Here is a 27,114-nt window from a genome sequence, read left to right as displayed (position 1 = left end):
TTTTAAATAATTTTTTGGGGAAGGGGGCTGTGTGGCCCCCTTCTTTTAACTTTTTTGGGCCCTAGGGACCCCATCCCCAAGGGCCTGACCCCCATTAAAAAAAAATATAGATAGATATTAACGGGAAGGGGGCCACGTGGGTCCCCCTCCCGTGGCCAAATCCGGCCCCGGGGACCCCATCCCACAGGGCATGGCCAAAATATTTTTTTATTATTATGGAGGGGGGCTGCATCGCCCCCCTTCTCAAGCCATTCAGGCCACGTGGCCCCGCTCCGGCCACTTTTTGCCCCGGGGACCCTTATCCCCGTGGCCTGGCCTCTCGTTGGGAACCGTGGGGGGAGCCCCAATGCCCCCACGGTCCCAGCCGGCTCCCCACCTCCTGTGGGAACCAGCATTGCTTTTCCACTCGGGGAGCTGCTAACATGTAACTCCCAGTGTGGAAAAGCAATCTGGTTTGGATTTTGGAAGAGAGGGCAGGTTTCCTGCTCTATCTTCCAAAATCCATACCACAGTTTGCTATGACAAGGCAGGAGCCACGAGGCTCCCGCCCTGCCATAGCAGACAGCAGTGTCCCAGGGCTAGGCACCCCGGGACACTGCAGGAGCCGGCCCTGGGGGCCGGCGGTCCCCAGGGCCATTACTGGCTCCAGGAGGGGGGCCGCGCGGCCCCCCTCCCTTCCAAAGCACAGCCCCGGGGAGGTAGTGGTTCCCGGGGCTCCGGGGTCCGTAACAGACCCCCAAATTTGCATTTTAGAGCCCCGGGGAGGTGGCAGTTCCAGGGGTGTGTGGGCCCCCCCCCACAGGTTTAATTATTTATTTTAAAAGCCCCAGGAGGTGGCGTACCCCATGTAGTGTAGTTCCTATATTCCCAATAGGCTCGGCGCATTGGAATAACATAAAAGATAGTTTAGACGTAGGACTTAGGTCGACTAGGTCTCTATTGAATATGTTAGACTTAATTATGAATGCCAGCTAGCTCAGAGGTCACTAGAAACATTCTGGAATTCACAAGAAGGGATTCGTTTCTGACAACCGCATAAACATGACAACTTTGCTCCCCCAAGAATAAGGAGTATATCTCCAGAGTCGCGGAAACAATAGATAGCTATTTCACTCAGTCAATCGTGCATGCTTAGTTTCACCAGAAGTGCAGAGAAACAGAGAGACGGGTGTTTTCAATAAAAGAGGTTATTTATTGAACAGTCTTCTTTCTCATGCAAGAGAAGTGGATTGCTACAATCGCAATACTTGTCATAAAGTAAAGTGCGTACAGTAAAAAGAGTATTATGAAATAATACTGTAAAAGCATTTATATGGTTTCTAAGCCATAAGATACTTGAAATGGATAAAATACATACAATGATAAAAGATGACTAAACGTACTCAACTGGTGCTTCTAAGATACGCCTACCCCGGTGTACCTAACCTAAGCCTAGTACATGGGAAGGAGTAAGTGAGATGTAGTTTGAGTTAAAATAGTTTCTGCCAAGAATCTAAATCAAGAATTCTCTAAGGGTCTAATCAGCTCCGTACCTTGGTTATAGAATGAAGGAGGTCTTGTATCTCTCTCTCAGGACTCGATCTCCCAGCAACCCGCAGGGGTAGCAGGGAAACACTGTAGCTGGATTTCTCGGCAGGAGAAAAGACAGCGTCTCTCTCAGTGCATCAGCGGGAGGGTCGGCTTCCTTCGGCACTCGCTACAGCAGGGCGACGGGCAAGTAGATAGTCGATCTGCTCCAAACCACCGTGTGTTTTGCTAGGGCAGATGCTGGTATATTTATACCTGGAAGGTGCCGAGTTTGACGTAAGGTTGGACATAAGACGTCACTAAGAACTCGCAGTTCTTTCAGGACTCCAGGAGTTCTAGGACAAATCAATACAGAAGCAGGGGGAATTCCTGGGCTGCTGGAGGCCTGGTTTATCTAAGAACGCGTTGTGCTTTCTAGGAGTCTATGGGAGTAGCCTTGCCGTATTTGGACTGCATTGACTATGTCTTAATATGGGTATGATTCTTATGCCGATATAAGGATATGATTTGATATAACCACATAAGGGCATACATCGGGAATATTAAATAGAGTCCTAGATCCGTCTACAACACCCACTCCACGTATAATGTCCATCATTACTAAATACTAAGCAATTCGAAACATATCTATGCATGTGTTTTAATTCCCACCCCAAAATACATAAAATGCATTTGAAATGGTATTATACACGAAAAATGAGTATTATACTGTACGTTTTCAAGCAGTGGTATCATTCAGATAATATATTTTTAGTACATTGGAATATTGACTGAATGAAGTACGAAAATTACATATATGAAATGGCTCTTAATACAGAAGAGAGGGTCGAGACCATTTCATCACATATTTATTCAAGACTGTACATGTGCTAGAGGCTAAGTCAAAATATTGTCTCTAGAGTCTCAAAAATAGAAATCTTGTTCTCTAAGAATAGTTCTACTTTAAGCAGAGTGTCATGTGCCAAAAGGTGAATATTTTGGGAACGTGGAAAAATATAATTTCGCTTTCAGGGAAAAAAATTGTTCCAGAGTTTTTTTTATTTAGAAGTTCTGTTTATCAAAACTGAAGGCCGAATTCAGAGTTCAGGGAACGCTGTGTGCTTGTGTTTTCAAAAGTTATTCTCGTTGTTAGGAGAGAACATTAACTCAGATAGGCTGGCAAAGAATTCGTCTACAACAGTAGGTGAAAGTTGGACCATGTCCGAAAAAGTAGAAATAGTGCATATGTGTGATGCATTGCCGTCATCGTTGTCTAGATCAGCAATGGTCACAGAAAGTTGTACCTGTGTGCCGCTTTCATCTCGTACTTCACCGCCACCTAGTCGTAATGGTGAGGTCTCAACGAATGCCGTCATCAGAATAGGTAGCCGCTGGGGACAACACGTTGCATGAGCCGTTACCGAACCAAGCAAAGTATCGATATCCATAGGTACTGCTGATGGGAGTGTGAGACAAACGTCTAACACACATTCTTCTCCACAGAGCAGGCATCGTAGAACAGGTAGGATGCATTATTGCCAGATCGGTCTGAACAAAAGAAACCAGGTAGTATTCAGATCTCTTAGCCGAGCCAAGCCGAGGACTTTAGTAATCCGATCTCGGTATCGCATTGCTAGGAGCGTTTCTTCCATTGTAGCCTGAGTTTTGTCTGTGACTGGACTTGCCATATCGGAGCAGAAGGAACAAAAATAAGATTCCTGCTACGAGTCCCAAGATGAGAGGCAGGCGCCGAACACAGAGTGCACGAAATTCGGGAAGATGCTCAGGACTGCTTCAAAGGGTGCTAAATGTCCCGAAAAAATTGTCTTAAATACATGTGTGATGCCACTAGTATCAGACATGTTTAAGATTTGACTTAACATTTCTACGAAATGCACGGGGCAATTTGTTGATAATAATGCATGTATCTCTGCTGCTGTCCTTGCGACTTGCAGATCATACGTTTCTCTAGACGAGGTTAAAGGCACAGTTGTTTGTAAAAGAATGGACTTCATTCTGCTTAAAGTATCAATTCGAATAGAAGAGACATTCAATGAAGGCCATATCGTTGCCTCCTTGTCTGGTTTGCTGTTTGGATACAATACTTGCATACAGCAAGTGACCCTGGATGTCACAATGACGAGATAGGCCGTTCCTGGCAACATGCCACAACAGCTGCGGTCACTTACCATAACGTAACTGCCGTTGGAAAGTTGACTGAAAAAAGGCTCTATTTGTGTGGCAGGGGTGCCGTGCAGGTGGCATGAAAGGTTATTTGATGAACCTTCGCAGGCTCCATGCAAGTTAATTCCTTGACACAGAAGTGTACCGCTTAGTGAATTTTTACAGTTGTTACCACTAAGAAATACCTATTTTTCCCCCACTCCAACATCTAGGTGTGTAAGGTAAATTCCAGGTTGACTTGATGTACCCTTTAAATGTTAAATGTTAAATGTTAAATGTTAAATGTGTTAAATGTCGTATACTTGTAAAGCGCACAGCTGCCCCAGCAAAGGGGCGTCCCGGCGCTGTATACCGCTGGGAAATCCGTCCTGGCTTTCCCTGTGGGATGGTCCCTATTGGGAATCCCCAAGGTGGAGCCAGGCATCCCTGGCGTTGATGGGGCCATTGTGGAGATTAGGCTAGCTAATGCCCAGAGTTGCCAAGTGGGACCCCAGGTTAGAGTAGGCACTGAGGCGAGAATTGTCGAGTCCGCTGACCCTGGTCCACGACCCTGCCGCGTCGGGAATTGAACCCTGGTCCCGGGCCGACTTCTGCTCCCGGGTCTGCCGCCTCTAACCAGTGAGCCACACCTCTCATACAGGCCCGCTGGTATGTGCTTTTGGCAATATTGAAACTGAAAAGTCGTTATCGGAATTGTAATGGTGCCATGTATTATCCATTCAATGACAGGTTTTTCGGAGACTGTCAATGGTAATCTTTCTAGTTTTTCAATGCTCAGCACCGTATAGTCTGCCCCTCTTTGTGCCAAAGAGATTTGTTTATCTGTAAGGTTAAAGACAGAAAACAATGACGTTGTGTTGATTAGACGCCATGGCACGTAGCCTGAACGTAGATTTTGTAACGTCCAGCCTAACTGTACAATAGAACGTAATTGGGACTGGCCATGTTGTAACATTATCATATCCTGTTCTATTATATCAATAGCAGATGATACAATGCTTTCCAGTGAATAAATTCTGGAGGACAGAGTCGTTAACCCATTGTCCACTACAGACAGTGTTTTTTCCAAATTAATACGATCAATTTCTCGTATTTTTTCAGCAGTTTCAATTTGCGTCACTTTCCAAGCTTCGTTGTAAGCAGCATATGAAACGTTTTTGTTGCTGTTTGCGAGGTCCCAATAAGAAATCTCGCAAGTCAGCACCTTCTTTAAGTAAGGTCAAGTGTTGCTTAATTTCAGGTAGTGTGGATTTCTGTAGCCATTCAAGGCATAGTTTTCCTACACTGTATGTTGTTATTATCCCTGGATGTTGTCTCTAGGAATATCTTTGGTCTGGCCTGTTCTGTTTGAACCCCTGTGTTCTGTTCAGGAATCTATCTTGACAGTTATTAGTGTCTGTGGGCCAGATCAACCATTTTTTCCGATCAGGATTAGTTCTATTTTGGTGTAAAATATTGGATACGTCCATCTCCACATCTGTAGTGCTATTACTATCAGGGATGGGCATTGGTATAGACGGTTTGTTTAAGTCCTTTATCCTGGCTAGGCCAAGACAGGTTGTTTGTTGAATGGTGTCATTCAGGAACATTATTTGTTCTGGGATCATGCCGGCTCTGAATAATGATTCTAAACCTTGTACCTGCCAGTCTTTTGTACCCCATACAGATTTTGTCTCAATGTTGTTTTTGCAAAATTCAAAACCAAATGTAGACAATTTTTCATAAAATGTTGCAGAATATATCAGTTTAGTATTCGTCAACATGTTTTTCATTCCTGTCTTATTTATAATCTTAAAATAAAACGTTTCTGGATCAGTGTTGTTAAACCCTGAGGAGTATGGGAATTTCTCATAAAATGTTTTCGAGCTGCCTTTTGGCGGTGTTGGACAATGTTCCCATTGATTATAAGTAAAAACATTTCTAGGATTAGCAGATTTATGCAAATAGTGATGGCCATAATGATTAAAGCAATACATTTCTTCATAATCTGATGAGCGTTTTAAATAATCATGTTCTGTAAATTATGCTGACATTTCTAAATCTGACATCATATTATTAATATTTTCAAAGTCCCAATCATCAGAGAAAGTACTAGGTGATACAAAGTCACTTAAAGAAACCTTGAACTGGTGTGGATATTTCAAGAGTTCAACCGGGCCATAGATGTCGTAATCAGTAGCATCCCATGCTATACCACCAGGTATAGGAATGGCTGTTCTGTTTACTGATGATAGTTCTCTTTTTTCAATGTGAGAAGATCTGTGAGGCTTTAGAACCAAGTTGATTTTCTGACTTGCTGTGTCCATTGTACTGTATTTTCTATCAATCATTCTTCCCAAGCTTAAAACCAAAATGAGCCAGAGTAGGTGGAAAAGTACACCTAACATAATCCACAATTCAATCCATGGTGAAATCAAATATGTTTCTCCAAGTTGATGAAAGAGTTCAGTTATATTTTCTTTGAAAGTTTTATTTGCTGGCTTTCTTCATGTTCACTTGGATCTTCAGAAAAGTCATCGAAATTGATGAAGTAGCCAGATGCAGTTCTGTCAATTGTTGGAATTGCTTCCGGATTTTCATTAATCTTTGGATTTGTATTGTCAGAGGCTACATCATTGTAGATAGGTATATCTTGACAAACTGTTGCAATTTGGGTTTCAAGAGGCACAAGTTCCATGGCTTTGTTGCATAGTCCTTTTTTATTCACTGCAGATTTATCAAATGTGATTAGTCTCTCAGTTTGAACCTCTTGAATTGTAGCAAGGTTTGGTCTTCTGCTACACCTTGGGAGTCCACTGGGCCTACTACTTAATATTGGCCACATGATTTTGGTTTTACCAGGTCGATTGATACAACTCTGTTCTCCTTCTTACCAGCAAGGGGCGGTAGTACTACTGATCTTGTTCCGCTGATTGCTAAGACAGGTACTGCCTTTCTGTAAGAAGGCCCAAATTCCTTCTTCACCGCGATCTTTCCTATGACCAGATCCCCAATATTTGGAATCCAGACAGGTCTTGCTGGGACAGGTGGTTTTTCTTCAGTGGCCATTGGCTTTAGCTTTGTATTACTTAGACTTCTTCTTGTCTCATTTAAGTCCTGTAAAACAGCCAAACGATCTTTGATATCAAAGGTTTTTTGTTCCACCACTGAAGTCTGACTATCGAGGTCTTCGATTATCATTCTTGTACCAAACAAAAGTTCATACGGAGTGATTCCACACAAAGAATGTCTTGGCAGATTATTACGACTACGTTGGACACTTATTAGATGTTTGAACCACCCATCACCCGAACCTAATACCCTCGCTGTTATAGATTGCTTTATGTCACGTTTTTTTCTCTCCACTACCGCATTTCCCTCAGGACGGAATGGACTAGAGTACCGCAATGCTATGCCCAGGCTGGCCATGGCCTCCTTGTAAGCTCGAGAGCTAAACACAGGACCCTGGTCAGAATGTAGCATGCCAATTGCGTATGTGCCGATAAAGACTCGCAAATCTTTTATAACAGTTCTGGCGTCAGCCGAGCGCTGGGGCCACATCCAAATGAATCTCGTCCTAGTAGTTTTGGGACCGCATTTGTCTGTAGGGACTGCGGGTAGATAGCCTAATGCTGTCTAACAGAGGTGTCTGTATCTGGCTGGCTGCTCTGTAGTCCGGTTTCTGGGGTGGTTCATTACTGCGATCTCTGTTGCAGTGTGGGCAGTTACTTGCAAATCGTAGCTGACCAAGCTCATTCCTTGCCACCAGTACACTTTGTCTAATTCCCGTATGGAATCTATAATCTTTTGATGTCTAAGACCCTCTCCCATGTGTGCTTCTTGAATCAAGAAAACTCTCTGTTTCCTGTTTGGAATTACTCTTTCCCCCACTCCAGGGATTCGAGCAATAAGAACGGAGTTTGCATCAATTATGTATTTATTCGTGAGTGGATACTGTAGAGGTAACGCCGAATAGTTGCCATCTATTGAGGCTTTTACTGCTAGTAGCGTTTCACCATCTATTCTTTTTTTAGAACGCTTGATTGTAGCTATGGAAGCCGTTTGGACAGCTGCCTTTGCGGCCTCATCAGCCAATGAATTCCCTGCAACGTGAACGCCATCACGTTGATGACTCAGTGTATGGATCACGTGAGTCTTTTGTAGTTCTTTCTGTAAAAGAACTACTTGCTCCCAAAGCATTGTATGCTTGATTGTGCCACCTTTTGCATCTTTGAACCCAGTTCTGCAAGTATTCATTGTAAGACTGGACGCAGTAATACGAATCGCACACTATTAGTGTGGGGAATTTGCAATCGGTATTTTCAAGCGCCATCTTAAAAGCCTGTAGTTCAGCTCGCTGAGCTGTACAGTCTCCGAGTGATTGAGTTTTAGTGACCAGAGGTCTGAATTTTCCTTCATGCCAACGACCTTTAACAATCGCGCACGCAGCACTATATGCTTGTTTACCCCCAACTGAGGGCTGTGCTGAACCGTCTGTATATATTATACAGCCGTAATGTTCCAGAGGTAGGATTTCAGTCGGCAGAGGGCATTCATATTTGTATTGGAGAAACTCTTCCGATTTTAAATTAGGATCAAATTCGTATACTACGTCTGATGCAGAAAGAGAATTAACCCATTGTATCCATCTCAGATGTTAAGCTTTAGCATTCGGAATGCTGGCTCTTCTTACTGCCTCTAGGGCAGGTACTGGTGTAACGATTATTATACGTCGACCTTGTGCGAGGGCTCTTTCTTTTGCTACAGCAGTTTGGACCGCAGTCAGAATTTTTTCCGTAGAACTGAATTTCATTTCAGCTTGTATGTAAAAGTGTGATTTGTAAGCTATTGGTACCGTTTCTCCCTCATTAGAGGTCAGGTACGTAAATCCGCATCTTCCTGGGATGACTCGGGTTACAAGGTTGCGTTCGTTTGCGCGTGTTTGCAGTTTTGTTTTAGTTAACATGTCTGTTTGTATTGATCGTAAAATTTCTGTGTGTTTCTTTGTCCAATTAATTGGTTTGAAATCAGGTTTTATTAATTCGTAGAGAGGTTTAACCCTCTCTGCGTAGTTAAGAATGTAAGTTCTTCCGAAATTCAGGAAACCTAGAATTGATTGTAAGTTTTTCAGCGTTTTTGGAGCTTGGAGTATTGCACACTTCTCTAAGAAGTTGTCTGCTAGGCTTTTCCCTTCACTTGATAACTCATATCCTAAAAATAGGACAGTGAGGTGGGCAATTTGTGATGTTTTAAAGTTGAATTTGTACCCTTCAGATGCGAACCCAAGTATAATCGTGTTCACTCTTTTCAAGTGTGTCTCCAGGTCACCGTCTGTAAGATAGATGTCATCGACATAAGATAATGCCTCATCATCATACATTTGTAGTAACTCTGTTACACTGGCTGAAAATATTCCTGGGCTGTTCTTGAATCCCTGTGGGAGACGACAAAATTGCCCCTGGAACCCCATACTGGAGAAAGCGGTCAAATACCTGCTTTCTGGTGCAATGTTTTGACAGAAGAAACCATTTTAAATATCTAATGTCGTTTTATATTTTTTGCGCACGATGTTGTTCATTAGTGCTGCACTGTGTGAATTTTGTACTGCAAATGTTTTGCAACAAGAGTTTAGGTGTCTGTAATCTAAAACTAGACAATATGAATCGTCTGGTTTGGAGACAGGAAACAAAGGGTTGTTCATTTGTGAGGTGCATGTTTCAATCACCCCCTGGTATTCAAGTTGATCTAAGATCTCCCTGACTTGTTTTTTACCTTCTTGCTTAACCGGATACTGCCTCTGTGCAGTAGGTTGATTTTTTAACTGAATTTTATGGTGAGGAGAATCCTCATCCCATCCTACGTGATTTATATATAATGCCGGGGCTTGGGCCACTGCCCATTTTCTAGCATATGTGTATTTTTTATGAATTGGAATGTGATTTGAGAAGGCTGGCATAATCATTTCTTCGCCATGTGGGCACTCCCTGACAAACTCTGGCGGCCAGTCTTTCTCAGCTAGAAGGATATCATAGCCTTTAGATAACTTCTCCCAAAAGAGAGTTCTTATTTTCCTAGTTATGTCCCCTTCTATACGCAATGCTATTTCATATAATTTATGGGTACACTAACTCTGGTGTCTGCAGTTTCCACCTGAATGTATTCATTCGTGTCCACTCTCTCCAGAAGATTCATCAGGATCTTGCGAGCTATGGTCACTTCTGCTGCGCTGTCTAGTATTGTCTGGGCCCACTCTCCGTTTTTAAGTTGTGTCCTCAGAATCCTCGGCATGTTTTATTTTAATACTAGCTACCTTCTTTTTTGGGAAATTGTAATTTTTTACATTTGTGAGCAGGTTCCTTGTCTTTGGACTTGACGCGCTCTTCTTTATGTTCTGACCGTCCTCTTCTTTCTGATTTCTGTGAGGAAGTCTGAAAAGATCAAGAGGGACGTGTATGATTATCTTGATATCTGTCAGGTTTTCTTAAATTGTCCCTACTTCTAAGGTTGTATCTTTTTTCAGAGGGCTCCCGTTGTGGAGACCTGCCCCCCCCCCCGTTCTGAGATCTATTTTTCCGTTGAGGAGACGTTCCTCTGGATTGAAATTGTTTTTCTCTGGGAGTAATTGGTTTATTACCCTCCCACTTCTTTTTTGCAGTATTGAGATTATTCTTAATAAAGGTTTTTCCAGGATTTTCTGTTAGTTGTGGTTTTAGTGGTTTCCCACCAAAACTATCTCTACCTAGTTCTTCATAGCACTTTTCAATTATTCTGGCAAGTTCAAAAGGTTGGTCTGTTATTTCTGTTTCTTTTAATTTTGGGCGGATCGCCACAGATGCTGCTTCTCCTTTTATGTTGGCTAGTAGTATAGCAGAGACTTGCTTAAAATCTTTCAGTAATTTCATACCCAGATTTAAAGCAGGCTCCGGACCGTATTCATTTTGAATCTGTCTTAGTACGTCTGGTATAACTGCCATAGACGGAACACCATGTGTTTTTGTGTATATAGAAGCAAAGACTGTTCCCCAAGTGTCACAGTCCTCCACATGTGGTGCAATCCCCATTGGTAGACAGATTGTCAGAATTCTGTGTTTTTCATGAGGTGTACTATCAGGAAATACTGCCTCTATTTGAGTAATTTTCTGAGCTAACCAGAACGGAATTTGTTCCCGTTTTGCGGGCAATTTGCCAATGACTGACTGTATAGTCTGTGGTGTAATTTTATTTGTGTTCCCCTGGTGAGGGGTGTGCTGTGGAATTTTTATTGCTGGTTGGACTGTTAAAGTCCGCATGACATATTGGACCAATTGTCTATGTATTTTAATTAATTGTTTTAGCTGAACTAAAAGTTCTCTGTCTGACATTTCTTCAATGTCAGGATGTGGTGTATAGCTGGCTAGAACCGGCCATGTGGCTCCTGGTCTACCTAGTGGACCGAGCCTGGTAATGTGATTTTGATGTTTTAGGGCGCCATTAAACCAGAGCTGATGCTCCTAGTAAGTTAGTGGAATTTCAACGTCCTCGAAAGGAACGTATTCCACTGGAGGTTCCTCTGCTTTGTAGTAGTGGAACTCGTGTGTCACAGCATTTGCTGCTGGAAAATCTATCCATGAATAGAATACCTCTGTCTGCCGATCTTCATGTGCCTCTACCACAAATATGACTGTACCACCTCTTGATGATACTCCATTATTCATAAGATTGTAAGTTACACTTCTTCCTATATTTATCAGGATCTTTATTGCATCCGGGTCATTTTGGAGGGCTGTGTCATCTAAGACTGCTTGAGCTTCTATTCTAGCTCTTTCCCTTTCATCGTCACTTTCCGTCATTTTTGCTGACAGAAAGTTTAGCAGAGCAAGTTTCAAGGAAACAAAGATTAGGTGCACAATATTTTGGAACACTGTATCCTTCAACGTTGACTAAACCAAAAACTAATACATACGATTCTCCTCCTACTAAGTTTTGGCGGATATTACCCTTTCACCCACTCCAGACGTCTATTGCAGTTTTTACGGGAAAAGGGGTCTGTGTGAAAAGCACGACTGAGTTACTCTAGTATCTAGCGTTAAATTATCGCCTTACCAAACGTTGGGCACCATGTAGTGTAGTTCCTATATTCCCAATAGGCTCTGCGCATTGGAATAACATAAACGATAGTTTAGACGTAGGACTTAGGTCGACTAGGTCTCTATTGAATATGTTAGACTTAATTATGAATGCCAGCTAGCTCAGAGGTCACTAGAAACATTCTCGAATTCACAAGAAGGGATTAGTTTCTGACAACCGCATAAACATGACAACTTTGCTGCCCCAAGAATAAGGAGTATATCTCCAGAGTCGCGGAAACAATAGGGGCCCGATGTAGGTCGGTCGGTAACGGCCGAAAATCGGTATTTTCGGCCGTTACCGACCGGTATTACAGAAATGGGATGTTGGGGCATGTGTAACTGATTCGGTAAAATTACCGATCGGTAAATTTACTGATCGGTATTTCTACCGAATCGGTAAATTTGAGATGTAGGTGGGACTCTTCTGAGTCCCACAAGCCTTACAGAATCGGTATTTTACCCTCAAATTCAATTTGAGGGTAAAATACCGATTCCGGTGTGCATGCAGATGTGTGCATGCACACCTATGCCATATGACAGGCATGCCTGCCACATGGCACCTGAGCCTCTTTTGAGGGTGCCAGAGGGTGTCAAAGTGACACCCCCTGCACCCTTGTGAAATTCGGTATTTACCGATTCGGTAAATACCGAATCGGTAATGCCCATTCATTCCTATGGGCTTCCAAGCCCATAGGAATGAATGGGCATTACCGGTCGGTATTTACCGAATCGGTAAATACAGATTTTTTACCGATTCGGTAAAAGAAACATCTGGATGCTCCTACATGTCCCCCCTTCTTATTTACAGATTCTTAATTACCGAATCGGTAAAATTCGGTAATTAAGAATCGGGAAATAAGTCCTACCGACATCTGGCCCTAGATAGCTATTTCACTCAGTCAATCGTGCATGCTTAGTTTCACCAGAAGTGCAGAGAAACAGAGAGACGGGCATTTTCAATAAAAGAGGTTATTTATTGAACAGTCTTCTTTCTCATGCAAGAGAAGTGGATTGCTATAATCACAATACTTGCCATAAAGTACCTCTTTTGCTCCAACCTATGCCAATTTATTGATGGGATATTGGGAATCTGGAAAGATAAAAAACAAACCACCCTGGAGACGGTGAAACTATGGGCCAGATTTTTTGATGATCTATTTATAATCTGGGAAGGAGAACGAAAGGAACTTGAATTTATTCTAACCCTCAATAACAATGATTTAAATCTAGAATTCACTTATACCATCAGTTCTGAGCAGATCACGTTTCTAGATATTGAGGTTTTAATCAGAGGCGGACATCTTTGGACCAAAATCCATTGGAAAAAAAAATTATGCAACAGTCTTTTACATGCTGACAGTGGCCACCCACAAAATCAGAGATGGAGCATCCCCTACAGGGAAATGCTAAGAGCAAGGAGGAACTGTTCAGAAGATCAGGAATTCAAAGCAAAAATTAATTAAATGAAAGATAGATTCCTAGCCATGGGCTAGCCTCAGGATGTACTACAAGATGCGATGGAGAGAGATCAGATGAAACTAAGAAGTGAAAAGCTGGAACCAAAAAAGATGCATGTGGAAGATAAAGATGACAAGATACGTCTTATTATGGATTATCATATGCAACATAAAGAAACTATACAAATAATATAAAGAAATTGGAAAATACTTTGGTCTGATTACATTTTTAACAAATTCCTCCCAAATCATCCAAGTATCACATACCGAAAATTTGCATCAATAAGGGACTGTCTAACCAAAAGCCATTATCTATGAGAAAATGAAAGAGAAATGGAAAAGAAAAATAATTGGCTGTGTTGCCCAGGCTTCCAGAAATGTTAAAAAATGCTGAGCCTGTGAACGGGGAATCAATCAGAAAGAATATAAAATGCATGATGGCAGAATTGAAAAAATCACAGATCATATCACCTGCAACACAGACTTTGTAGTTTATGTGCTAATATGTCCATGTGTACAATATTATGAAGGGAGCACCAAGAATAAAGAATGATTGAGACTGCTCTTACCTGATTGCAAAACACTTTTGGGAAGCACATCAAGGATTGGAAGTACTTTGGGATTAAACATATAAAGAAGAATGAAAGAGGAGAAGACAGGCAGCTGCTATTGAGAAGAATGGAGTCAAGACTTATCCAAATGGCAACTGAGACACCTATGGGACATAATTTAGATGCTCAGTCACATGTACATTTATAAGAAGTCTTCCATCTATTTCCATGTAATGCATACATTTCAAATCCCTATATGATGCTGTGGGTAAACTCCCAAAATAACATTTTAAATGTTGTACTTTTCATACAAAAGAAGTTGCTTTACCTTATCTTGTTGCATAAATTGTATGATATGGTTATCCTACCTCAAAAGGCAGAAACAAGTTACCCATGCATTAACATTTTAATAATATTTTTTCATTAATAAATTAGTTATTTATGAAGTCACACTTTACACTTAAACTGCATAAGATACTCCTGCCTTAGCACTTTTCTATTATAAATGCTGTTACTAACTTAAATTGCACTTTATATTATGGAGGTAGTTATTTATGAAATTGCACTTTACATTTAAAACGTGAAAGACACTTATGCATCAGCACTTTATACTATAGGATGCTGCTAAGAAATCAAATTGAGTTTAGACTCAAATCACTTAGGCATTTAATCAATTTAGCCAAGAACCTCATGAAAAACAGTTTACATTTTTTGTAACTTATGCATTCTAGATATTTGAATATACTGCAAAGAGCTCATTTCCCTATTTAGAATTTTCTTTTATGCTTTAAAAGACTGCCTCATTTGTTGCATATATAGAATAAGGTATCTAAATAATACCTAAGTAAGCACTTGCACTTTATATAATAATAATACCTTTGATATATGGTCAATGAATTATAGAAACATAGAACTAATTTTGAAAATTTGTGTATTTTACGATTTGAAAATGTAAATGTCCTTAACATTTTTATATGTCCATGTGACTGTACATATACTTGTGCCTTTCTTCCATTGCCCCGTCCTTCCTTTTTTCTTTATGAGATGGTACCAACCTTTCCTTTTGTTGTTAAAGTGTTTATGAAATTATGTCAAGAAAAAAACAATAATTAATGAATATGTACTCCACAGCACTTGACAATAGGTGGATTATATGTGGTTCAGTTGTTTTTTTTATATATAAAGTTGAGTCAAAATAAACAAAAAGAGGAGAAAATAAGGAAAACAGGTTATGGGCACTTTAAAAATAGACATTCTGGAAGACAAAAACTCTATGGTCCTGTAGAAGGCTAATGCTGAAGCGCATAGACTATCCCTGTAATACTGCACGAATGGTGCAATAAATTGGTTCTTTTACTGCATCGAGGACAGGAGGAAGAAATTATGTACATATATATATATATATATATATATATATATATATATATATATATATACTAAATTATTTTTACTAACTATAGGTCCTTGTAACCTTTATTTTTTTCTGTGAATTTCTAAGGTTTATTAAATGCTAATTCCTAACTATAACTTCCTGGTAACCTTTGTTTTTTTCAGTGAATTTCTATGTTTTTAAGTAGTAGTTGTGATGGCAGAGGGGTGGAGAAATGGGGCTGGGCCTTCGACCAGCTCTCATGTATCCCACTGTGGAGGACTTACAATAGGTACCAGGAGGGCTTCTTGCCCCCCAAGGACCCTCAGGAGTAAAGCGGTAGTGCGGCAAGAGGTGCATTTGCAGAGTGGCAGAGAAAGGGGGCATGGCCTCCGAAGATCTCTTAGCAATCCTGCTGTGTGGGACTTACTGGAGGCAACAGGAGGGGTAGTTTGCCCCCAAATGCTGGCAAAGTTAATTGCCAGCATTGGTCTCTGCTTTTAAACTTATATTGATGGCCCGCAGATCCATCTGTCTATTAATATTTACAAACCCTCTACTGCTGCCTATATGAAATTTGAAGGTAACTTACTGAAGTTAAAAGGCAGCAATGTCCAGTTCTTCATTTGGGCGGATTAACCACTGTGGACTTTGAACTTCTGAACAGATTTGCTTGGGTCCATTCAAATACAAGAACCAGACAACAGTTATGTTGAGATCCTATTGAATGAAAATCCATCACTTACTCACCAAATAAATGTGGCTGTCCAATTCTGCTACTTCTAGCTACAGATGGTGAACTACATTATGCTGTCTCTGTGAAGAAACTCAGGGCCCGATGTAGGTAAATCTTATTTACCGACTCTAGAATACCGAATTTTACCGATTCGGTATTCTAGATTCGGTAAATGAGATGTAGGAAATAATTCGGTATTTACCGATTCGGTAATTGCCATTGATTCCTATGGGCCTTGAGGCCCATAGGAATCAATGTCAATTCTAAGAAATCTTAAGAAATCTTTAAAACTCAATAAATAATCAATAAGAATCAATAAGAACTGACAAGATATAAATTTGGATACTAGAAACTAAATTATCTTCTTGGTTTATTATTTTTCTCTCTCTCTCTCTTATCATTCTCCTCTTATTAATTCCTTTTTTTTTTCTTAGCTATTTTTGTTGCTCTCCAATTATTGTTCATTGATATATACTCTGATTCGTACTAATTGTATCTTCTGAGCGATAGCTGCAAGGAGCAGACTCCATGCTTGCGACTCCACTGTGCTTCCCCCCCAGCGGTAGCAAGGGATAAAGGGGTCCTCCCCCCTGGGGGCCTTTAAGGTGTGGGGGTGGTTGGGTGGGACTGAGCTCTTTGGGTGGGTAGGGGCTAAATAAGGGAGAAAAAATATATTGCAAGGGGGAAAAATTTATACAAAATTGTAACAAGATAATCGAGTTTATTTTATGGAGGAGACTGAGCAAGACCAATATAATTTATGTCTACCCTTAGGTGTTTGGTTTGGAATGTTGCCGGTCTTAATAATAAATGTAAAAGAAAACTGGTACAAGAAGAAATTAATATGTACAAAACACATATGGTATTCCTTTCAGAAACTCATATTAGATATAGTGACCGTAAATTATTATCACAAATGGGCTACGACCTTGTTGTCTGCTCCACTATAGAGACAACAAACCGAGGAGTTGCTATCCTGAAACAGAAATGGTTAAAATTAAACGTTATCAAAACTACTGGTGATGCTAAAGGCAGGTGGGCAATAGCCCAATTACAATTCAATCAAAAATGCTATGTATTCTGTACCATTTACGGCCCAAATATTGATATACCCAAATTGTATGAACAATTGACTATTGAACTACTCGATTGGGATGGGGAATTGCTGTTAATGGGGGATCTTAACTGCGTCATGAATTATGCTATAGATTCTACAAGCAATGGAACTAGAAATAGGATGAGGAAAGTGAGATCTGCTATAGAGGAATTAGTTAGGATGCATAACCTGAAAGATGTTTGGCGTACTAAACACCCTACCATTCCCGGCTATACTTATTTCTCAGCCCCACATCAAACTCTCTCTAGGATTGATCTGGTATGGACAACAGACAATATTTTAGCAAACTGTGAAATAGAAATTTGCCCTAAAGTTACCTCAGATCACAACCCGATACTGTTCGAATTTAAAATTTTGGATACTAAACAAACTACCCGTCAATTTACATTTCCTAGATATCTACTTACGGACCCAAAATTCATCCTGGGTTTGAAGAACCACATACTGGAATATATATCATTAAACATTAATTCCACCGCTGTTAATTATGTATGGGACTCATGTAAATGCAGCATTAGAGGTTACGCACAACAATATATATTTTGGGATAACGCAGAAAAGAGAAGAGTAGAAAAATTAGTCATTTCTAGTATCTTAACAGCTGAACAACAACTCGCAGATGCTATTATACAAGGCAACACTAACATTGAAGCGCTAAAATTAATACTAATCTCATTAAGAGCGACCCTAAAGAAAACTCTTAGAGAAAAATATAGCTCCAAATACATAAATATAAGCTGACACAGTACAAAGGGGGAGACAGGATTGGGAAAATTGTGGCCTAGAAAGTAGCCGACAAAAAGGCTAAAACCACCATAAAAACAATAAAAGGGTTAGACTCTAAAATCTATAAAAAACCAGAACAGATCTTGGAACAATTCGCCAAATATTATTGTCACCTATACACTCCAGAGAACGTACCCACATTAGAAACAATAGAATCCTATTTAGAAATACATAGACCTGAAAGAATGGATTCAGAAAAAAATAGACTACTCGGCACTAAAATTACAACTGAAGAAATAAATAAGGCCATACAATCACTCCCCTTAGGTAAGGCCGCAGGTGAAGACAGCTTGCCTATGGAGATATACAAGATCTGTGAACAAGAACTACTTCCTTTATTCCATCAGGTGATACACTCTATAGGTGAAACAGGCAGCGCTCCTATCTCATGGCGTACTGGTAAAATTATTTTCTTTTTGAAAAAGAACAAACCACCGGAAGAACAGGGATCATATCGACCAATTTCATTAATTAATACTGACGCAAAAATTTTCGCTAAAATACTTTCTAATCGGTTAGCTCCTATAATGCCCGATCTGGTTAATTGCCAGCAACATGGATTCGTCGTGGGGAGAGACACCACTGCTCATGTCAACACCGCGGTAATTGCTTTTGATGTTGCGGCGGCTACTCTTGCCCCACTCGGAATGGTCATGCTAGACTTGGAGAAAGCATTTGACCGAGTGGGGTGGGAGTACCTCTGGGCAACATTAGGGGCATTCGGTATACAGGGACAATATTTGAGATGGATCCAATCCCTATACGAGGCACCAACAGCTATAGCAAGCTATTTGGGAAACAACTCAGACAGCTTTTTAATAAAAAGGGGTACTAGACAGGGGTGTCCCCTTTCACCCCTGCTATTCGTCTTAGCCTTAGAACCATTTCTAAATGCGCTAACATTTCAAGACCACATTGTCCCAATAGAACATGAAGGCAAGAGCTTAAAAATCACCGCCTTCGCTGATGACATTGCCATATTTACCTCCGATCTGGTACAAGCTATACCTAACATAATTAAGGAAGCTAGGGACTTTGGCGCTATCTCGGGCTATCGGTTAAACGTCAATAAAACTCAAGTGATAGCGAAATATTAACCCCTACAACCGATAATAGGCTTATGCCCCAACGCCACTTATTTAGGGGTGAAACTCACTTCCAACATCGATAAAATCATTTCATTAAACTATGAACCCCTACTTAAAGATATCACATCCACCCTTAAAAACTGGCATAAAATACCACTTAGCTTGATCGGACGCATTAATACAATTAAAATGAAAATAGTACCGAAAATACTCTACCTGTTTAGATCCATCCTGTTACAACTGAACAAATCTTACATTAAGAGGATAGAAAGCATTTGTAGCAACTATATTTGGGGGGGGATATAAAAAAGCCCGTAGGTCGATGACGGCACTGAAATTATCAATTGAAAAAGGGGGATTAAATTTCCCGGAGTTAAAAATTTACTTTTTTGCAACTTTTATTTCACGCATACGTAGCCTCTTGTCTAAAGAAACCCCCCTATTCTACCATCAATTCATGCTAGGGCCACAAAGTAACCAGTTTTTATTTCGGGTACATGACCCGAATTACTACAAGAGAGTCAAATTTAAGACTGCAAGAGCTATCAAAAGAATTTGGGATCAAAGTATGGGTATTGATAAAATATCCTTTTTCAACGCTGAACTACCAATATGGGGGAATCCAGGGCTGCCAAGTATCTTCTCCGATGGTGCTTGTGCTCAATGACTAGATCAGGGTATTAACTCCTTAGGAGATCTTTATGGTTCGGAAGGTTTCCTAAGCTTTAATACATTAAAAATACTATATAAAATCAAAGATACTATGTATTTTAAATATATGCAGATACAGGACTTTTTGATTAATACAATGAAAATTGAGAGTGTTGAGCAATCAGACATCTTAAAATGTATTTACTCGAATCATATTAAATCTCTGATTAGTAAAAGTTACACTCTTTTGAATAAAGGCCATGCTGGGGATTGTGGCAAAATGGCGGACAAATGGACTAACTCGTTGGGAATTAATATTAATTCCAACCAGATTATGAGCTCACTTAAACAAATAAACCGAGTGGTCCACTCCTCAAACTTAAGGTTACAATTTTATAGAACAATTACCCAATTATACTATACACCACAAAGAATTTCTGGCTGGACTTCTGGCAATACTCCCAATGACATACTAAATGTTTAAAATGCAATAAAGAAGCTGCTGGCATAGAACATATGCTTTACCAGTGCCCGAAACTTTCAACCTTTTGGTCAGGAATAACCGACGTTCTTAACAAAAAACACATAATATCACCGGTTCTTTCTGCCCATTTAGTTTTGCTTGACATACAAGACACCAATAGTAACTTTAAAGATTTAATAACAATTATTTTTGCTTGTGCAAGACTGGCCATTGCGCGAACCTGGATATCGAAAGAACCCCCAAATGTCATGGATTGGTGTTATTTAATTCATGAGATCTACACTATGGAGCTCTCACTGGCTAAACTAAGAGGCCCAAAAGCATTAAAAGGAAGGGAAAAAATATGGGGAACATTTATTAACTAATTGCATGATCCTACTGCGTCAACGGCACGCTTGTTCCTTTTTGTACTTTTTGTAATTTACTGTTTCCTTTATTCTTCTCCTCTTTTCTTTTCCTTTTTTTTCTTCTTTTTTTTCTTTTTCTCTTTTTATATATACAATGACTATTATATGTATAGCTAATTATATATGTATGTATAATTAATGTGATTTCAATATTGTATTTATATTTTTTTCTCTTGCAATAAATAAAAAATTTGTAAAAAAAAAAAGGAATCAATGTCAATTACCGAATCTGTAAATACCAATTCGGTAAAATTACCGAATGGTCAAGGGGGACAGGGTGTCACTTTGACACCCTGTTGCACCCCTGATTCTGGCTTGTGTGCCATCTGACACACATACATGCCCTTAGGGCTTGTGACACACATACATGCCCTTAGGGCATGTATGTGTGCCACATGGCACAGGTGTACATGCACAGATGTGCATGTACACAGGAATTCGTTATTTACCACAAAATAGTATTTGGTGGTAAATAACGAATTCTTAAGGGCCTGTGGCACTGTTTTCAGTGCCACCTACATCTAGATTTACCGATTCGGTAAATTTACCGATTTGGTATTTTACCGAACCTGTAAATTTACCGAATCGGTAAATTTACAGATTCGGTAAATTTTTGGCCCCCTACATATCAAAACCCAAATACCTGTCGGTAACGGCCAAAATCGGCCGTTACCGACCGGTATTTGGTGTCCTACATCGGGCTCTCAGTGACTAAAACTAGGCACAATGAATGTTTCAAGGTTAGATTATCCTGGACTTCCAATGACCTGCATCAACTGTAGGATGCAGCAGCCAAGATTCTGTCAAATAAGCATTGGTGCAATCATATGACAACTATGTTGAGCAAGCTTCATTGGCTGTGGGTGCTACAGGAGTAACATATATGCTTCAAGACTCTCTTTTTGGCTTACAAGGCATGCTGAGGGATGCAGCCAGAGTTTTGATCCTGCAATAAATCTCCAATATGCAGGCTACTGTCCACCAAGTTCAAATTTTCCGTACTGTTTAGACTGAGGGCAACCTCTTTTGGGTGCAAGCATTAGAACTGAACAATTGCCTGGTGTTATATCTATAGCTGCAGCGATTAGATTTGACATTTTCAAAAAATGGTTTTCCTGTAATATTGGCCCTTGTTGGGAAAGGGTATCTCTTTTGTTTCAGCTGATTCTCAGGATTCAATGTTCTAGTTTAGGGATGTGGAATTTAATAAAATATCTACTTGTCCATGGGGCAGGTTGCTTTATAAATGTACTTGCCCTGTAACACAATCTCCTTGTCCCTTTGGTGTCATGTACTGTAGTGACAGATTATGGCCATAATCTCATTATTTAAGAGCTCTGAATATAGCCTCTCTGTTTATCCCTGCAAGGCCTCATAAGATAGTAGGGTTTGAATACTAGCAATTCCCTTATTTTGCCACCTTTCTGTCGATCTACATACTGGGAATGAAGGTAGTGGTAAGCAATAGTTCCAGGATTGGAATGCCCTTTTGAGTCTGTGCAACCCTATTAACTTGCATGTTTTAAGAGTTTTCACCAGCTCTCTCTAATATTTTCCCATACTGAGAAAAGTTGGAAATTTACTCCTGACAATGGCAGATGTAAAGCTTCTTTAAGAGTTGGGAAAAAAAGTGAATAGAGGAAAAGTGAAGTTGCAAATGCTCAACAGATTTTTATATGAGCGATTCTACTCATACATGTTTGTCATGCTAAAACGCAGTTCACAAATATTTTCTAGGACTTCGATTTCATGACCTACTTCCATAAATTCTTGTGAATTCATGAATGGCATACACCTGCACTAATGCAAGGACATATAAAATGGGTGTACTTTCTAGATTTATTTAATACTTAGATCCCTAATTAGGTCTGGCATTAACAAAGACCTTTCGTGTTTATTAAAATTCTATCTCTGTCTCAATCAATCCGCTGGCTTCACCATGATTGACAGCATGCTGCCCTTTTACAAGGAGCATATTGGCACACAAAATATGTACATATAAAAATATATATACAAAGTTCGTAATGTAGACATGGACCCAAAGTATGTGCTTCAAAATTCTTTTATTCCCGCTTTGTCAAGACGCGTTTCGCAGCAACAGACACTTGTTCACTCGACAATAAGTGTTATCGTGAAGGTGCTTTTAAAGTGCTAGTGCATACATTTCCTGATAGCCATGTGACAAGCATTGTAATGAAACTGGAAGACATACTGGCTTACAATACAATTAAAATAAATCGCGATATTGTGTACTCTTGTAAAATTATGGAAACGCATTATAAACTTCCAATCCCGCATAACAATTATTATAGTTGATGCGTTAAATTTCTCATACGTTGTTTATCTTTATCGCCGGAACAAAATTATAATTGTCCGTATAGCCAAAGTAACATGTCACGTGGACTCCTAATGTGCATAAATGTGCAAATAAGTGCTTAGTGCAAATATATTCATTTATTTTAAAAGAACATTAGTGGCTGCTGAGTACCAACTAAAAATCATTGATAATTCATTTCATCATGTTAAATACACAGTGCAATTGATTGGATTCCTGATTTCTTTAGCATAATTATGCAATCAAGTACATGTCAAATGCTAAATACTTTTAACATACAGTTAAATTCAAATAGAATTATATCTTGGAGACGGTGAACCTTCATGTTTGACAACTTCCTAGGATCTCGGCTAGCTATTTGTGTTCAATGGTGTGTGCAAGCTCACATAACATATGTTAATCGATTTAGATACATTTTAGTCAAACTACAGTCAAAGCTAATGAAACACTAATTAATAGTTTACGTCCTGGGAATGACCCTTGAGTTTATAAAGATGTTTTATCCTTCTACCACCATGAATAAATAACTAAAATATCTAAAATGTAACGGTAACAGCTTACATAAATAATTGCATAAATAAATATATATATATATATAAAATATAGATATAAATATATTATATAGTTTCTAGCTAGGTCATTAGGCTTTTAGTAAAACACATATATTCAAACCGCAATCTAAACATTGTCTCTAAGGGTGCCTTCTTCCTGCAGTCAAGATTATACTATATATTATCCAATACAAATGTATAAAAGTATAAATATATATAAATATTACAATAATTATCTATATAAATATGTGTAAAATGTTTCAATAAAACTTTACACATGATGTGACTGGTAATAGTATACAGGTTAAATACCCCCTGAAATATACATCCAAATAATGTCCCTAAGTGTTCTAGTACTGTTGGTTCATGAATATGTGTTAACTAAAAGGCCAGAAAAGGATTTTTGCATTGGTGTTTGAATCTTTGTGACCTGCCATGTATGTGTGCACCCCTGCATTGAACTGGTGATACCAACTATGTAAAGAATGTGCTTTTTCTGTATATTGCCGGACTTTTTTTGACTGAATATTACATAGAATAAATAACTAAAACCGATAAGAGGGTTCTAAACTATGTTTAAAGACAAGTATATAAGTCTTCTGTAACATTTAATCCATTGGGTTGCTTAGTGTCCAATTTTAGGATGTATCTTGTCTCTAATCTCCTCAATTTTCTTTCCCTGTCTCCACCTTTTCTACTAGGGGGTATGGCGTCTATCAAAAAGTAACTCAAATCCTTGTTGTTTGATTGATGAGTTTCTTTGAAATGTCTCGCTACAGGGTATGTGTTGTCTTCATTAGCGATAGCACAGAGATGTTGAAGGATCCTTTTGTGAGCCTGGAGCTTTGTGCTCCCAATATATCTAAGGCCACATGGACAAGTTAGAACATATATGACATATTCTGTCTTGCAAGTCAACAGTTTAGTTATTTTACAAGTACTGTGACTGAAAGGGGTGGAGTAAGATGTGGTATTAACTCCATGGACACAAGCTTTGCATGTCTTACAGCTTATGAATCCTTTATGAGTTTGAAACCAAGTTGTTTTTTCTATAATCTCCGGACTAGTGGTGACAAGGCAATCTCTCATAGAGGGGGCTCTGCTATGTGTAATGGACACCCTATGCGGTAGCAGGGGTCCTATTACTGGGTCATTTAGGATTATTGGCCAACTAGTGTATACTATTTTGTTGATTTCCTTGTATTGTTTGCTGTATCCTAAAATCAGGCAGAACACTTGTTTTTTTGTCATCAGTCTCAGTTCTTGTGTTAGTGCTCGCAATGTTGTTAGAGGGCTTTTTGTCCCTAAGAAGATCATTTCTGTCCAGCAATGACGTCTTAGATATTGCTTGCTTCAATACCTTAGGCGAATAGCCTCTCTCTAAAAACCTCTGCTTGCTCTGTTCCTGTGCTGATTTTAAATCACTTTCTGTACTGCAAATCCGCTTCAGCCTTAGCATTTCCCCGAAGGGGATGCTATTGACTAGGTGACACGGGTGGGCGCTTGTGGTGTGCAAAACAGAATTACCCGCCGTCTTTTTATGATGTAGGTGAGTTTCCAATCTTTTGTTCTGCACAAATATTTGTGTGTCTAAAACATTCACACTAGTCTCGCTGATAGTGGCTGTGAAGTGCAGGTTCAAGGTATTCTGATTGATGTCACTGATACATTTCTCAGCCTGATCTATGGTCCCATGCCATACTACAAATAAATCGTCGATAAACTGGAACCAAACTTTGATGTTGTTTTCCATAATGTGTACGTGCTCCACCTTGAGGACCAGCTCCTCCCACCAGCCCATATGTAAGTAGGCGTAGCTGGGGGAGAAGCTGGCCCCCATCGCAACTCCTTGTATCTGCTGAAACAACAACTTGTTAAACATAAATATGTTGTTGCGAAGACAAAACTCAGTCATTGATATCAACATTTCATTGTGTGGGCGAAGGACAGTAAGTCTCTGGGACATGTAATGTTGTATAGCATTTATGCCATCACCATGTAGGATACTCGTGTATAATGATGTTACGTCTAATGCTATGAGTAGTAAATCAGGATCCCACTCTACATTTTGAATTTTGTTAATAAAGTCGCTAGTATCACGCACATAAGACGGCAATGCTTTTACAAAGTCCTGTAAAAAGAAATCAACATAATTGGAGGTGTTCTCTAACAAACCGTCCCTAGCTGATATAATGGGACGGCCTGGTGGTTTCTAGGCGTTCTTGTGTATTTTGGGGATAAAATATATCAATGGTACAGTGGGTTTGTCTTTTTTGAGGAATTTATATTAGGTCCCTTTTGCGCCAATCAGGCAGTTTATTATAGTATGTCAGATATGTTGATTTGAGATTAGCAGCGTTGGTGCGTGCATAGCAACTACGATCATTTCATTGGCCAAAAGCTTCCGCCTTATAATCCTGCTGTGACCATAGGACTATGTTTCCCCCTTGTCACTGTTGCGTATGACCACTTCCTTGTTAGCCTTCAATTTGGTCATGTGTTGGTGGTATCTTTGGTCTTGGTTACCACTGTGTTTTTTGGTCATGTTTACCGTTTTGTTGAGCTTTTTTATCTTGTTTATTACCACCTCATGAAAGGTATCGATGGAATTGTGTAAAGCTATTGGCATAAAGGTGGACTTTGGTTTGAAGTTGGTAAAATATCTTACATTGTGTGTACTTCCCAAGGTGCTCGAGGTTGGACTTGCAACTGTATCTTGGTCATTCCACATCTCCTCAAGTTCGTTAAAAAGGCAGGAATAAGTCATTGGATCAGCAATCTGACTTGTTGGATTTTCTTGCATGTTTTTGAGGATGTGGTATTTTTTAAGTTTGAGTTTTCGAACGCCTTTGTAAATGTCCATCCTGCTATCGGCGTAATCAAAATTGTTAGTTGGACAAAATGAAAGTCCTAGACTTAACGTTTTGGTTTCATCTGCTGTTAAGACAACTGTAGATAAATTGATTACCGTGTTGTTTACCTTTTCCTCCAGTATCCTCTCGTTTTCTTTTTGTAGTTCCCCCCTGTGTTTTCTGTTGGCTTTGGGTCTTTGGCTGCGTTTGTAGTTTGCCCATTTGCTGTTGTATTTCTTGGGGCCCTCGGTCTGAGAGTTGATCTCCTTTCCTCACATAAAAATCTCATTTCTTACTCACGTGATGATGGTTTGTTCTTGATGGCCCCTGTACTCAAATCACGCATCTCTGATTCAGATTCACTTCCTGCCGAGGAGCTTTGGCCTGTTAGTGATGCCTCGTTGTTAGTATCTACTTTCCTTTGATTGCTGGCCATTTTGGTTGTAACTTTTTTGGAATGTGATTTTCTCAGGACGTCATATAGCATATCTTTGCGTAGCTTGGTCATTTCGTCAGTGACTCCCATAGTTTCCAGCTCCTCATTAATCATATCTATCTCTGTTAGCAGGCGTGCCCTATCAATATCAGCATATTTAATCAGTATTAATGTTAATTTGCGTGATGAGTCCAAGTTACAATTAGCCCATTCCCGCATTAAATCCGGATTGGGTTCTTCGTACGTTGGGGCCGTTAATATACGCAAGCCGCGTGGGATTCGCCCCACCTCAATGTAGCGTTGAAGTGAGTGCAATTCCCACCATTTACTCTGTTCCATCCTCATTTTCTTCTCAAGTATTTTCATTTTATATTGCACTTAGTCGGTATCAGCATTACTAGTTGATTCCTTGCTTCTTACGCTGTGCCTAGCTTGAGGGGTATCGGAGAAGATCTCCGTAGCAGCCGCCTCCCTCTCACGTAACATGTCGGAAGACATTTCAGGAATTTTGGTAGTT

At 39.8% G+C, this 27,114-nt stretch overlaps 1 protein-coding gene across 1 annotated transcript in view; it reads right to left on the bottom strand.

The window, feature by feature from the left end:
• The window catches only part of LOC144762216 (uncharacterized), a 498,270-nt gene extending 471,559 nt beyond the window's left edge, over nt 1–26,711 (bottom strand). Inside the window, exon 1 of the mRNA XM_078647367.1 lies at nt 26,462–26,711. Within this exon, the coding sequence (XP_078503493.1) occupies nt 26,462–26,711 (250 nt within the window). The remainder of the gene's footprint in view (nt 1–26,461) is intronic.
• Nucleotides 26,712–27,114: the final 403 nt, after the last annotated feature.

This window comes from Lissotriton helveticus, chromosome 1_1, assembly GCF_964261635.1.
Source record: "Lissotriton helveticus chromosome 1_1, aLisHel1.1, whole genome shotgun sequence".
In the NCBI taxonomy this organism is placed as follows: Eukaryota; Metazoa; Chordata; class Amphibia; order Caudata; family Salamandridae; genus Lissotriton; species Lissotriton helveticus.
This window is presented reverse-complemented; position numbering and strand designations above follow the sequence as displayed.